We start from the raw sequence: 15,620 nt of genomic DNA, 5'->3' as shown, positions 1-15,620 counted from the left end.
TTGGCACCTCAAAACCCTAAGCATGCTACACTCTGCCATGCCTTTTAATTAATGACCTGCTCCTTGCACAGCAGGCAGCAGAAGGCTTGCAGCTACATAACTACAGAACTGACAATGACAAGATGACACCACCCAGATTAAGAGGACTTTCTTTCTTTTAATCTTATTCCTTTTCCTCAGCCTGCTCTATGTTCCAAGAGGTCAAAGTACTATCCCTCCAGTTCACTTAACTGTGATGCTTCTCCCTCACCTACAACTCTTCTCTCAAAAACCTACACTTAAAGTACCCAACATTAGCAGCCCCAAGCATTGGAAAGACAACAGAATTTGTGTTGCTTTCCTGCTTTCCTCCCCAGCCCATTGCCTACCTGTGCCAGAGAGGAGGGACACTTTGAATCCAGGGAATTGCCACAGAAGAGAATGGCAAATTTCTGACTCACTTATTTTCTCCAAAATTCCTTTAACTCTCTGCAGGAAGACTGGCAGGTCTGTTGCTATGCTGGCCCACAGCATGCCAGAGGCTGCTGTCAAATCAAGGCTTTAGGAGAAATCATAGAGCAGCAGGCACATCGAAACAGCACTGGAGAAGTCATCTGCAAGGAAGAGCAAATCCCATGCCATGTAACATGAAAGCAGGTTATAAGTATTTATTCTGCTATCACTCCTAAACTCCCAGGGACCGGGACTTTTTTATGCTACTCATATCCTCCAATCTAGTTAACTCAGTTCCCTGGAGACTGGTGCTGTAGGACACACAGACAGGGCTGAGAGCTGAGAAGCTCTGGGATTTCTGATGTCTCCAGCCACACTCAGAGCCAGCCAGAGCGATGCAGGACACCTCATGCAATCCATCTGCTTCCATGGGTTCACCTAGAAAAGCACCAGCCCTCCAGCTTAGCCCTCAGTTACACAAAACAGCAGAGTGGTAGAAAAGTTGCTCCCTTTATTTCAGCAGTGTCCACAGGCTCTGGTGAACTGATCGACAGCTCCTGTCCCACAGAGCTGTATCTAAAATAATAAGCAGCCAAAGGGAGGAGACACACACCAACAGGAAACTTGACTGATTTTTCTGTGTGATAAAGAATGAGTGACTATATTATTGATATAGTTGCAGACAAGATCTCAGGGGTCCTGAAAAACAAAATGGAAATGCCACTTGCTTTAGACAAACACACAAAGCACTGGGCCTGATTTCCTATTGGTGACCCTTACATAACATCCATGTAACCCAAAGAATTTTCACACTTACTCCTCATACAAATAAAGAAGAAGATAATCTAATTTTATGTTTGGTTTGGAGAAAAAGCTACTGCTTTTGGCATACTGAAGCATAAGTAACCTGTTAGCAAGTATTTTAGAAAACATCTCAGTTTGGTGAACATATTCCCTCGAGTTATTTCTATGATCTAAGTGAGCAGCCAGTGCTGTACTAATCTTTTCAAAATTATCCACTATCAGCTAATGAGTCCTGCATTACAAATTCCACCAAAAAGCCTCTTTGTTGTGCATGCACAGCACTTCGCTAAAGTCATGGAGACATTCCCCAGACAGAGCAGACTGGAATAAATCAGACACTCATTCTGTAACAATTACCTGAAAAAGTTAATGTTTCCTTTCTTCTGTGTATTATAAAACTTCATGTACCACAGGAACAGAAGCTCAAAGGCCATACAGTACTTTCACTTCATGTGTGAATCTTCCAGTGATGTCAACCAAGTGTGAGGACCTGATTCTCAGCCAGTGTAACTTCTGCCAGGAACTATTTTCAAACATACCCCATCAACTCTGGGCTCACACTCGTATCCCAACAAGGATCATGGTTGCTTCTAATTGTCTCTTATATTCCAAGAGCTATACTATCCTTGTTCCAAGGCATGGGTCAAAATACCGCAAGAAATGCAGGGCATGGAGTAGAAGAAAGGTTATTTTGAACTTCCTAGACTTCTCACAAAGTTTTCAGTTTCTGCAGATAGATTTAACCAGTTTCATCATTTTGGTTACACCAGAACATCTTTTACATCAGAACAACTAACTTTTTGTTATCAAGCCCCTTTTTTAAAATTCTAGTTATATACCACTCTCTTGAACTCAAATAGCTCAGATTCACATATAAAGATTGAGATGAGATAATGGAAATAAAAGATATTGAATCAACTGGTTTTGTAGACAAAATAAGCATCTGTAATTACAAAGCAGTCAACACACTGACTCTAACTCAAGTTACATTACACACTGGCCCCTCAGATCCCAGGACTTAAAATCACCTTTGCTCTCTCTGTCACAGGTCAAGTATAGCTCAGCCAAACCAGGAGATTAGTGCCAAACAGTTTGTATTTCCAACAATTAAATATTGAATTCTCCTTTTAGGAGTCATTCAGAAGCCACGCTTGCACAATTATTTGCATACACAGATTCTTTATTTCAGCCTCAAATACAAAAAGCTATTAACAGTTGGCCAGATTCTGATCTCATTTGCCCTAGTGCAAAACCCAGTGTATTTTCATTAAGATCAGTGGAGCAGAGTTTCATACCACACACGGGAGAGCATCACTCCTTTTTCACTGAGGCAGCTCACATCACGAGTTGTGTGCCTGTGGCACATGTGGCCTGAAGATTTCTGTTCTGTGACACAGGTGACCAGTTCTGCTCACTGTTCTTCTAAGTCCTCTTCAGCCTCGTCATAATCCCTCATGGCCTTAATTTTAAATGGACTTTGTTTCACTGACAGACCAGGGCACATTACTTACTCCCCTTAATTCACTAGCTTTACCAAAAGCACACTAGCTGAGTACCACTGAACAAAAGGCAAACTCGTTTCTACAGTGTATTTACACACAATAAAATGAACCAATCAAGCAAACAACTGTATACAACGTTCCTATTATTAACTGAAATGAGAAGAAACTCTCTTCAGTACTTCCAGGACTTGTAAAAGCATGCTTATGTCCTATGTAACTCAGGGCTTACATCAATTATTTGGTCCTCAAAGCTTTGAGCCAAGTTTTCTCCACAGTATTTACTCCCTGGAACTCAAAAGAGTCAACAGATAACTGGTCTCAAACACCGTTTATTCAGTGCACTCCACTGAAGGCAAATTCTGCTCATTCTTCCAGACTGACAGATCAACCTATTCTAACTTCTCCTGGACTCCCTTTGCTATACATCACAGCCACTGTCACACTCACATGCATGCTAACACTCCCAGACTAACACTTGGCCAGTGAGGGACAGCAGCTGGGTGCCAGTGGGCACGACGACAAGTGCACTAAGAAACTAGCACACTGCTGCCAGTCAGTCAATTACAACGAGCACAAGAGCATGCACATCCAGCCTGAGAGAACAGAAATCTTAATTGCATTGTTCTGCATGCCCACAACAGCTGGGTTAGGAGTCACTGCTCTGCTCTTCTACAGACACAGTGTTTGGAAGTGCATAACCACTGCTTTGTGCTTCTATTTCTTTCTGGTAATGTAATAAAGCAATTCCCAGTTATAAGAAATGTTACCATTTATGACCACAATGAGGTTCAAAGAAGGTACAACCCTTGGTATGTAACACACAGAGCGGTGGCTGAAGCTTTTGCTCCTCCCATTGGGCAATCTGACCTCAGACTGGAGCCACACACCACCCCATTAAGCATCATCCCACAGGACTATATGCCCTGCAGACACTTTTCTGCCACTTTGTGAGATCACACAACCTGAGAAGCAAACTCCCCCAAATGCTTCCCCTTGCATAAAGGGAAAAGTAACTTATTTCACAAATACAAGGCACACTGAATCACCCCAGCTTGACTACTGATCCATGCCAAACAAACAATGCTAGTTTCAAGGACCTCCTTCTGACACCCTTCCACTGAATAATTGAATTGAAGGGAAAAACTTGACGTGTCACAGTACTGTATCTCTGATGCTAATTTATGTCTTTTTTTTTCCTATTAGAATACATGGAAGCAGAAGATTACCACACTTTTCAAGCAAAAATACTAATTAGTGGGTTTTAACTCTGGTAAACCTGGAAAAAAAGGCAATGGGCCAGCCAGCTCCTCTGTGCACAATCCCCCAGTGACTCAACCAGAGCATACCTACATGAGGCAAGAGCCAAGAAGATAATCAGATAATTATGTTCCAACTGTGTACAGCCAGATTTGCAAATAGAGAACGCAGCCACTGTATTTGAAATGTAGTATTATCGTCTCAATAAAGCAGCAGTATGAGACTATGCATCCAATATTTTAATTCCCAGGTAAAACTAGGGTAAAAGCACAGCAAATTTACAAAACAGCTCTTAACTGCTTGGAAAGGACATCAGTCAGGCTGCTTGGACAACCTTACTTGCACCTTCTTGTATAGGGAATGAGTGACTGGATACTGTAGTACAGTGTCAGTCTAGAGTGTAAGTCTAGTAACAGCTTCAGAGCCTTCTGCCTCAAATACCCATATGCTGACACAGCATATACGGGGTAAACATATATTCTATTTAACATTGTGTATACACCAATAAATATAGATGCAAATAATCTTGATAAATCAAGTACTCATGTGAATTTTTCTAATACTCTCCAAAGTATTTGCCACTGTTACTACAATCCCTTCCAAAGGGAATAGCACCAGTACAAGTCTAAAAGGCTAAATGAATGAGGACCTCACTCCCCCTGCACACCAGGAAGAACTTAGACTCTGTAATAAGGACAAAGCTTTTAGCATAACTCAAAAGCCACAAGGACCTACAGCTTACTACAGGAACACAACAGAAGAGATCAGAGACTTTGTTAGGTGAAAAGAAAGCAAAGTGTGCCAAGTTACTCAATTGTTTTGTGGACTTAAAATTGCGTTGGCATCCTCATACAGCCTCGCAAATTGAAGTACATACATAAAGATACAAATACAGTTACGACACTGTCATAGCTCATATAGAACTATTTGCATGGAGCTCATGTCAATTCCTGTGTGCAAGGCTCTCTGCAGGATCAGGACTGCAACCTATGCACAGAAAAACTGGTAAAGTGTGTTTACGTAATATGTAAATAGATAAAGAAAAGTACATTCACATCAACTATTGAGGAAAGAAAACTAATCATTTTTCTATTGCTAAAAGTACTGAATCACTAACCATCTGGTTTGTGAGGGAAGAAAAACTCAGTCCAATTCAGCTATGAAGAAAATCCTGTCTAAAAAAAGTAATCACATGCTAGATGTCCCTAAGTTTTATTTCCAATCATTTTAACACAGAGATGTGGAGAATTTCATTTTCCTGGAGTGTTGGGGATAGGTCCAGTAAAAGTGCAGGGGATCATGGCTTAAGGTCATGGGAAAACCTTTCACAGTAGAGGTGAGTAAAAAAATCACCCCCCAAATCCTCCAGTTCCAGTATGTTGATCATTGCCAGAAAGTTCTCTGCTTCCCTTGTTGTCATTGGTTCCTTTTTGCTGCAATAATTTCAGTATTCCTAATCACCCTTCCCTACTGGATACCCTCCCCAAACTCTGTCCTAATTCCGCCCCTCCTCCAAGTTTATAAATACCCCTGCCATGCCCTAACACTTGCTTTTGGCCATTTGCCCTCATGCATGGAACTAGCATCCCTGTACCATCTTCCTGTGTTCATTCAGTACAAACTGTTCGGCTTGCTGTTTGTTGTTTTCTATTATTAAAGCTTTTTAGTTCCAGAACAATTGGGTCAGATTTTCTTTCTGCATAAAATCACTGAGTTCAGTAAAGCCACCGACCCTAATATCCGGGCTAGGATCAGCTGAAGGCTTCACTAGGGTTAAAAAAAAACAAAACTCCAAAACCAACAGTAAGAATGATGTGTGGCTTGTTAGGCCCTGCTCCTGCTATGAGAAATAGTGGAAGCTACTTTTCAGGAAAAAGTGGAGTTTCTGCATCAGTTTATGCTAGAATTCATTCTAATTTTTAAAGAAAAATCTACCACACTTCTGTTACCATGCTGTGAAATGCAAAAGTAAAATCAAGATATTTAGTAGCTGAACTAACTTGCCATTATACCGTGATAACTTGGTGTTTTTTTCCTTAACCATCCTATGTTATACATAAGTGGCATGTTACTGACAGGTGTATTATTCTACCCTAAAAAGGGCATGTGGTCACATAAATACTCTGTGCATTAAACCACAACCAGCAAAGGTCTTGTTTACAGCTCTGGCAAAGATTTGTCATTTCCAAACTTGTGACTTGTCACTTTGTCCTCAAACACATCACTACTATCTTAATTTTTAAAGAAATTAAAAATTTTATATCATTTCAATCCACACTTCAAAACCCAGTCTACGCACTGCGCTGATCTTCCAAAGGCCTTTGTATGTCCCTTTTAACAGCTGTTCATCATGGAATCAAACTTTCCTGTTCCCTCCCTGCCTCGTTCCCTGCACCACACCAACTCACCTCTTCATGCTGCTTCTCTGGAACATCCCCCTGACCTCATTCATTGGCATTTCACTCACTCTAGCATCTCTTCCTTCTCTTTTTCCTTTTTGATTTTTCTCTACCAATTGCCAATGATTTCTAATTGATTTTCTTTGATTTGGAAGCAGTCAGACACTGGTTGTTCTCTCAAAGAGAGATCAGTGCTGCGCATGGGTGGCTGTAAGAGTTCTGCGGGTCTTGGCCATTTTCTTCTACTTCTCTCAGTCTACCTCACTTGTTTCAACACTTGAATAAAATTTCCTTCCTCCTCACAGAGGCATGGAGTCTAACAAAGACCATTTACCTATAGGACAGAGAATCATTTTATTGGATTTATCAATTAACCTAAACCTTACAAACATCTGAAAACAATTAAAGGAATTTACATCCTACTAAATACCTTACCCACTAAGTTCTACCATTAACCTCTTTTGCTGCTGAACATTTCCATGAAGAAAAAATTATTTAAAATAGAAAAATATTTTTGGCTGTTTGTTTCTTTTTAAATCCATCATTGTTGATTAGCCCTATATAGATCCCCACTGGGATAAACTTGATCCAAAATAATTAAGAAATTAAGTAGTTCTCTCTCTTCCTGAAAGACGATTCCTAAAATAATGTGTTACATTTATAACCAAAGGCAATCAAGTTACTATGGCTTTACCTGTGTGACAGCTATACTCAGTCCTCACTCATGATTGTGAGAAAGGCTTAGCATCAAGATATTGTGTGGTGAAGCATTTTTGGCAGTGAGGGAAGGCTATGAATGAGCGTGACTCAGTGGCACAGCAGTAACTTTTTAAGCCACTGAAACAGGATTACTTTAGACCTTGCTAATAAGGTTGTTCCAGAGTTGGTGTGTGACCAGTACTTAGCACAGCACAAGCAGTGGCAGACCCACAGCTTGCACCCTCTGGGCCTCCAGAGTTAGTGAGTAACCTACTGCCACCTATTGCCAATTCTCAGGCTCTGAGAGAATGGAATCATACTCTAGCCTAGGACAAAAGTGCTATTTTACTGCACCTATCGCATAGCAGGTGAAAGGGAATATATGGCACTGAGGTCAGTGATAATGAAAGAGGAGACATGCACAGAGACACAGGGTTTTCCCTGCAAGGGAGCAGCTTCCCTCCTCCTCACACCCAGGGTCGGCCCTAGACAGTCAGCAAGTTCAGAAGGAGTGTAGCCATGGCTAACTCACAGCACCCATCACCATATCTAACCTGAAGGGCACCAGAGACATCAGCACAGATCTGATTGCCATCAGTGGAAAGCATGAAGTAGATGGAGTTGAATTCAGATGATCAGAATAAGGCTCATTATTCCTGCAAATTCATGCACAGCCTTTCCTACTCTGAGTCACTCCAACTCCTGCTCTAGGCTGTTCTGTAGCAAACTGTCAATTAAACTTACTAATGATGTGCTTTATATAGAAATAGTGCATTTAACTGAGGAGCTACAACACATGAAGAGTGCAGCAAGGGGTGAATTACGTGGTTCATAGAACCATAGAATTACCTGGGTACAGAGTGGCCTTAAGGATCATCTACATCTAGTTCCAACTCCCCTGCCATGGGCAGAGACACCTTCCACTACAGCAGGATGTTCAGAGCCCAGTTCAGCTTGGCCTTGAACACCTCCAGGGATGGGGCAGCCACTAAGGGCAACCTCCCAAGGCAACCTGTGCAGGGCCTCAACACACCCACAGTAAACATGTTTTTCATAGTATCTACTCTCAATCTGAATCCATTCCCCCTTGTCCTGTTCCTACACGCCTCTGTAAAACTGCCATCTCCATTCCTCTTGTAGCTTCTCTTCAGGTACTGGAAAGCCACAGTTAGGTCACCCCTAAGCCATCCATTGTCCAGGCTGAACAAACCCAATTCTCTCAGCCTTTCCTTGCAGGAGAGTTGTTCCATCCCCCTAACCATATTGGTCGCCTCCTATGGACTCTCTCCAGCAGTTAACGGAATGCAGGATGCATCTCAGTAAAAAAGTGGTAAAGGTGGGTGGGAGTCTTAATATTAAATAGATCTGCTTGATGTTTGGTATATATAAGAACCTAATTCCCCTTTTGATTTCAGTGCAGTTATATCTAGCACTCCCCTGTTTCTACTGGTATATAAATTCTCTGATGAATAATTGATAACCAACATTCTTTTATGTAAGCCATTAATGGAGAGCCAGCAAATATTGCAGACATGCTGTTGGTCTTCTCTTTTAAGTCCTGTTCTCTTTTAAGTCCTGTTCTCGTCTGAATCATGTTTGGTTACATTCTTACCTAGCTCCTTCATTGGTGGCAGCTATTAAAACAAAACAACAACAAAAAACACTCAAAACAAAGGAAAAAAATAACAACAACAACAACAAAAAAAACACCCTTGAAGAACCAGTAGCAGAAACAGTGCAAAAGAGATGCTCTTTGACAGAGATTCTTGGGTTTTGTCCTATGTAAATACACATCTGCAGCTGTTGGCAACATTGTAACAGAGAATGGTTTCTGTACTGCCTGTCCAAAGTCTGAATCTTGTAAAATATTCTGGCGGTGCAACACAAGATTTAGCAACAGGTAACACTGACTTTCTACACAAGCAGCTTTCATCCACTACAGATGGTTTTATCTGATGGTTACAGGGAAGTCTAACATCTCAAAAGAAATTAGAAGGTATGGGGAGCAACCTCTAAAAGAAAGTAGAAATTAACGAGGGTTTTTCACAAACTTGGAGGGAAGTGCAGTATGTAACAGCAACAAAGAACCAAGAAGTTGTTCAAAGTTTGGAGTCCAGGTAGAAAGGGGAGAAGACTGAAAGTAGTGGGGTTGGGCAGGAGAAAAGAGCTGTGACACTTCTCATTCTCTTTCAGTATATGGAGAAACAAAACGAACACAGGAGAAGACCAAAACTATAATCTGAACCTGACCTCTCACTCGCTGGTTGTATCATAAAACCTCCAAGCTGAACTTTGGTCATTGCATTGACCAACATAATGCAGTCCCAAAGCCTAGCCAAGCAACTACATGATTTTTTTTCTCACGTATGCTCAAGATAGTAGAGGCCTCCTAAGAATATGGCCTTTCAGAAGAAAAAACATGTCAATTTTATTGCTAGCTGGCTGGACAGTTTCCGTTTTTCTTTAGGTTGGTTTGTGGGTTTATTTGAATATTACTGCACTGAAAAAATGTGGGTGTGATATAGGATTTAACTGGAACATTAATATATTTTTGTCTGTATCTGTTAGAAATGGCAATCAGTACAGCAGTTAAAAACATTGGGGATCATAAGATACAAACCTCATCACCAGTTTAACATGGCACCAGGATTGTCCACGTAAAGATGTTCTTAAAATCTTAATAAATATCCCTGTATGTAGAACTTATGATTCATGGTTTACAGAGTGATAAGTAGTGAAACTGTCAAGTAACTTACCTAATACCACTCAGCAAGGCAATAGCAAGCTGAGTTCAGACTCAGAATTCTGCTTTTTCATGCTGATATTTCCTTCAGCTGCAAGCTACTCCAACCACACAATGTACAACAAATACCAAGCATTTGTTTTCACAAAAGAACTGATTTTTGTGCTGCATAGAAAAAGAGCCAGCATGTCCAAAAGCAAGTATTCTAGCTCTCACAAGCAAAATGCAATTGTTGGGGGAGGACACAAATAGGTGGCCAATAAAGAATTTATCATTATCACTAATAACAGTACTGCCAAAAATTCCAATGCACATCTTCACAATTAAACTGACTACCCCTGTGAAGGGGGCTGAATAAAATAGTACACTGAACAGAGAACCTTCTGATCCCTCGGCTTCTAACAAAATGCCAGTTGCCACCAAAAGCAACAGTGATGAGAGTGTCCTCAGCAGTTCATTTCCATACAGGAAGCTCACAGACCTTTAAAGACTCTCCCTCTCCAATTGGGATAATGCCCCCTCATCCTAAGCATCCTGCCAGACCCATTCCTGCCAGGTACAGAAACACACACCCGATTTTCACCCTGTGCTCCCAACATTGGCACGGGGCAGACTTAACAAATCACTTAGCATTTAACAAAGAGCTGAAGATTGCAATGTTTTGTAGCTTCAGGTTGAACTTGAAAGCAGCAAGTCAAATGAACAACCTTCTCTGTGGAAAGAGATGCAGCTGTGCCATGATCTGAATTAACATTCTGTGCACCAAATTTATTTATAGAGGACAGGAAATAGTTTTGGAGAAAGAGATCCAAGACACATCTTTGTCTACAGCATCAGTATTTCATCCTCTACAGGGCCATCACATGTCACAACACTTGTATTTCTGATTCATGTAGAGTATTTATCATTCACGTGAGAGTGGTGAGATACTTCAACAGGTTTCCCAGAGACCCTGTGGATGCCCCATACCAGGCAGTGTTCAAAGCCAAGTTTAATGGGGTCCTGAGCAACCTGATCTAGCAGGTGGCATCCCTGCCCATGGTGCTATGTTCCAAGAATCAGATGATCTTTAAGGTCCCTTCCAACACAAACCATTCTATGATATGGTGTAAAAATACTGTAAAGCCATGTATATTTTACTTAAGCTTAATGTGTATCTTACAACTTGAGTTTGCCTTTAATCAAGAAAATACATCGGTTTACCTGGCATTAAAATGAAATTTTTCAACCTGGCAGGCTGCAGCCCCTGGAGTCATATTTGATTAAGTATTATCATTCAGCTGTTTCTCAGAACCTAGACCTACAATGGTACTTAAATGCTGGACACCCATGCAAGTAATTGAACTCAAGGTGGAACGAATCTGTATATTTCTGTGACCAGAGCCTAACTTTGTTTAAAAAATCCCAGCACTAACAGGTGAATTTCTGACTTCAACAGCAAAGATTTTTAGGCATGATCTGCTACACACAGCCCCGCCAATTAGAAAGAAGGTACTAGAATCGTTGCCACAAATACACAAATTAAATAAAAACTTGGCAGAATACATGCAGTACTCTTTTTGTACATTAGCCTGAGACAACCACATACAGGCTCCATCAGGCTGGAGCTGAGCCAAAAGATTATCCATCCTTTCAGTTACACATAGATTCTCTGAGGATCAGCATCTGGAACTCTGTGTGCTCGTCGGTGTTCACCTGTGGTTAACGATAACGAATTCAGACACAATCACACTCAAAAGTTACCAAAGGAGATGCATGAAGGCCAGCACGTGCCGCACGACCTCGACCCAATACTGAAATGAGAAAGGCGGTGCCACAAAGCTCAAATCTGATAAGTTTGCCCAAATGACGTAGGGATATCAAGCAGTTAATGATAGAAGATAAATTGTCTATGGGCAGTTGTTATAGGTTCATACGACACGGCATTTGCACTACCTCGCTCAGTTTTTCGTGGCTTAACTACAAGTCAAGTTAACAAGTTGCTCCTGTGCCTCCTCAGCTCCCCATAGAGGTGCGGAAGGAAACACGTGGCATAGGGCTGCCGTGGCTTCCCTGACCCCAGCGCAGCCCTCCGGACAGGCGTGCCAGAGCCTCGGAGAGCGGGACCCTTCAACCCCGGGCACCGGCCGCTCCCGCCGGCCCGTCTCCCCTCACGCTCGTCTCCCCTCACCGCTCAGTGGCAGTCGCCACAAGCTCTGGGAGCCAGCTGACCCCTCGCGCCTCCGCACCTCCCCTGCCCTCCTTCTCCTCCCTCCGCGCTCCCCCGCCGGGGCCCCAGCCTGGACTACGAACCCCGTGCTGCTCGGCGGCGGCGCGGCTGCGCGGCCGGCCGGGGGTCGGGGGGCGGAAGCGGCGCTGGGCACCGCCCACCGAGGCCGGGCCGGGCCGGGCCTTTGCCGCCATGCCCCGGGACAACATGGCCTCCCTGATCCAGCGGGTGGCGCGGCAGGCGCGCATCACCTTCCGCAGCCCGGCGGGCCCAGCTTTTGGGGAGAACCTGCACTGTCTGCAGCAGCTGCTGGACGAGGTGCGCGCTGAGGACTTGCACTTGGCGCCGCGGGGGCCTTCTGCCGCGGCGGTGGCGGCGGGCGGGGGGGGTCCGCCGTGGGCCGGCGTGGTGCCTCCCGTCAGCTATATGCACATCTGCGAGACGGAGAGCTTCAGCATGGGCGTGTTTCTGCTGCGGAGCGGCGCCTGCATCCCGCTGCACGACCACCCGGGCATGAACGGCATGCTGAAGGTGCTGTACGGCACACTGCGCATCGCCTGCATGGACACGCTGCCCGCCGGGGCCGCCGCTGCCCCGCCGCTCCCCGCCGCTGGCAGCGGGCCGTGTCTTCGCGCCCTTTTCCGCTCCCGCCAGCACTACACGCCCTCCTCGCCGCCCTGCCTGCTCTCGCCGCACACCGACAACCTCCACCAAATCGACGCCGTGGACGGGCCTGCCGCCTTTCTCGACATCCTAGCGCCGCCCTACGACCCGCAGCACGGCCGGGACTGCCACTACTACCGGCTGCTGGAGGGGCCGCCGGCGGGCGCGGAGCCGCCCGCGCTGCCGCGGGAGGTGTGGTTGGTGGAGACCCCGCAGGCCGCCGACTTCTGGTGCGGGGGCGAGCCCTATCCTGGGCCTCGCGTCTGCCTGTGAGTCGCCGCCAGCGGCCCGTGCCGGGCGGCGGCCTCGGGACGATGTGCGTTCGCCCCGCCGAGAGGGGAACCCGCCGCTCCCCGCCCGGCCCCCCCTCCGAGCCCGCCGGACAGCAGCACCGTGGGGACGCGGTGTTCCGTGCTGGCTAGAGCTTCGCGGGAGTGCCGTTGGTCAGAGCCTTCCTCTGATCACGGCTTCGTGAGTCGGGGAGATAAAGCGGCCAGAACGTGTTTTTGCCCTTGGGGCCGATATGCGGGAGCAGCACGGTTGACCTTCTCAGCTGAAGGGTCGGGGAAATATTCCAGTATCCTGTGTAAATAGGGCCACGCATCAGGGAGGGGGGAGGTTCAGGCTCCAAAGGGAGAGTAAATGCCATAAGAATTGTCACAGGGTGCCCCTGCTTTTCCCAGTGGGGTTCCCACCGCCAGAGCTAGCTGGCACCATAGGACCAGGGGACTGGACCCACGGAGTTTGGAAAAGGGGGTTGGTCTGGCTACAGCCTTTGGGGACTGTCTCCAGGGCAATTCTCAAGAAGAGCTGTACCCTGCTAGTAAAAAACAAATCCAGAACAACTCCTGAGCCAGGACATACTCCTCCAGTAAATGCCAGTGATCAATCCCCAGCGCTGGAGTTAAGGAAATTACTACTCCACATGGACACCGTCAGGTTCGGAGTTACTTTTCAACAGTTCTTTAAAGTGTTGTATACAAGATCTCACTATTTCAACTGAGAATTACTGAATGCATCTATGCATACTTCCTTCAGCTAGAAGGAGACAGCTGCTCATTAACCTCGCTTGGAACCTCTAACGCTGCAGTGGCAGAAGGTGGCAGAAACTGGGCATCATAAGAGAAAAAACAACCATCCACTGTTGTGGAAACTATTCTAGAAACACGGCGTATTTGCAAACCCTCAGTATACAGCAGTGCATAGCCTAGGATTTGATCTGGTGTCTTCTCTTTAAAGAGTGGTCTGTGTTTTTATATGTGAGCACATGGGCTTTTGAAACCTTGCAGTTTCCCTCTTTATACTATTTCTAAAGACTACTTTTTCATAAGGCTTTTAAATAAATGTAGAGTAGAAGAGACATCATGAATTTCAGCTTGCTATGATGGAAGCGATCTGGAGATGCAGTTTGTCCACGGCAAGGGATGCAATATTTCTAACATGGGAGAAAGTTTTTCTACAGGTGAAATGCCCCATCTGTGCTGCAGGGACTGGTCTCGTGGCTGTTCATCCTAACACACACTTCATACCACAAACCCAGGCCAAGGCAGCCTTGGTGATCTTACTCAGGATGTGAGAATTTGAGTAAGAAAACACAACTCAGAAACCTCCTAAGTGATGTACTAACCTGCTCCAGAAATCATTTCACAACTGGCTTTACTTTTCTGCGTATTTATAAAAGCAGACTTGTTTTTCCTGTACAGTGGCTTGTATGTGTGAACTTTTAAATTATTCTGATATAGCATTGCTGCTGGTTGGTTTTTTTTCCTGGCCTGCAAAAGAATGAATGTAATATACAGTCAGCATTATGCATGCATGGATTAATTCTTTTGCAAAGAAAAAATTGTAGAAATTATTTCAGGCAATTTCCATTTATTCTTAGAGCAGTTAAAGGTATCTGATATTTCTGCAGCTGGCTTACCTGTTTTTCTTGGAATTCCCCTGCAGCTTAGCATTAGTTAATATTTAAGAATTCTTGATCGAATGTAGTCATTAATTATAGGGCAATGCCTCCCTGTGTTACAGCCTGTTTCTACCTCTCTCCAAGCCTAATGAGGGCAGTTACCCTTTTTCAGAAGTCCACAAAGAAGATAGTATAGTGCATGCAAACAGCTGTACTGGAAAAACAAACTGCGACAGTGAGCATTTTTTATGCCATCTGTTCTATCCTCCCCTTAGGTCTTTCTGCTGAGTTTTTAATTTTTTTTCCTCCGTGTGTAAAACCTAGTCAAGATGTTTAGTGGGACAGTATTTAATTTATCTTTCCGAAGAAGACAGTATGGTTATGCTGCGGAGTGCTGTTAACCATGGCAAAACTTTTTTTTTTTCATTTTCTTTTTTAAATTAAGGTATTAGTATCTAAGTATTTAAAGCTGGAAAAATAGCAAAGAAAACCTGAGATGCATTTTTTAAAAAGCCTCTTTGTGTAACTTCTTCCTTACTCTCTAATTGAAGCTTATTTCCTATGTTTTGGATACCTGTAAGCAGAAGGTTTAAGTCTGAAATGCAGCCTAGTTATTGTGTTTTCACAACAGCAAAATAACTGTTATTGCTGAGTTGTAGAATAAATACAGGATATCTCATCACTGACCAGTCATTACTTTCCTTCACAAGTATGATAACCTCAAGCCAAGTATGGTACAGAGCCCTAGTTTCTTTTGCTGGACAGTGCAAACTGGCTTTTCCTTGGGAGGCAATGCTTAGCACTGGATTCTTAGCCTGGATCTTGCAGGCAAATCCAGGCACATATGCTATTGCTGCTTTTGAAGCTGGCTCTCACTGTAAGGCAAAGACAGGAGTGTAGGGCCATTGATACTATGCCCTGTGAGGTGCTCTTGTAGCTGTACACTAGTCACCAGCAGTTTCCTTAGTTCACTTTTTTTACGATTTCTGTGTTGTTTATAACATTTTTG

The 15,620-nt window shown here is 44.1% G+C and overlaps 1 protein-coding gene and 1 long non-coding RNA gene across 3 annotated transcripts in view; one reads left to right on the top strand and one right to left on the bottom strand.

The window, feature by feature from the left end:
• Positions 1 to 12,148, bottom strand: part of LOC106856755 (uncharacterized) — a 109,485-nt gene extending 97,337 nt beyond the window's left edge. For both annotated transcript variants that reach the window (XR_015805087.1, XR_015805088.1), the window contains exon 1: positions 12,129 to 12,148. This is a non-coding gene — a long non-coding RNA (uncharacterized LOC106856755). The remainder of the gene's footprint in view (positions 1 to 12,128) is intronic.
• Positions 12,149 to 12,222: 74 nt separating this feature from the next.
• On the top strand, positions 12,223 to 15,290 carry ADO (2-aminoethanethiol dioxygenase). Its single transcript, XM_088168780.1, has one exon. It carries the CDS (start codon positions 12,238 to 12,240, stop codon positions 12,979 to 12,981), a length of 744 nt encoding a protein of 247 aa, XP_088024906.1. The 5' UTR covers positions 12,223 to 12,237; the 3' UTR covers positions 12,982 to 15,290.
• Positions 15,291 to 15,620: the final 330 nt, after the last annotated feature.

This window comes from Sturnus vulgaris, chromosome 8 (assembly GCF_052056855.1).
Source record: "Sturnus vulgaris isolate bStuVul1 chromosome 8, bStuVul1.hap1, whole genome shotgun sequence".
In the NCBI taxonomy this organism is placed as follows: Eukaryota; Metazoa; Chordata; class Aves; order Passeriformes; family Sturnidae; genus Sturnus; species Sturnus vulgaris.
The sequence above is the reverse complement of the archived record's forward strand: the minus strand, read 5'-3'. Positions and strand labels throughout refer to the sequence as shown.

Excerpts from the sequence above, each read along its gene's own strand:
- ADO (XM_088168780.1), top strand. The coding sequence starts at position 12,238 with ATGCCCCGGGACAACATGGCCTCCCTGATCCAGCGGGTGGCGCGGCAG.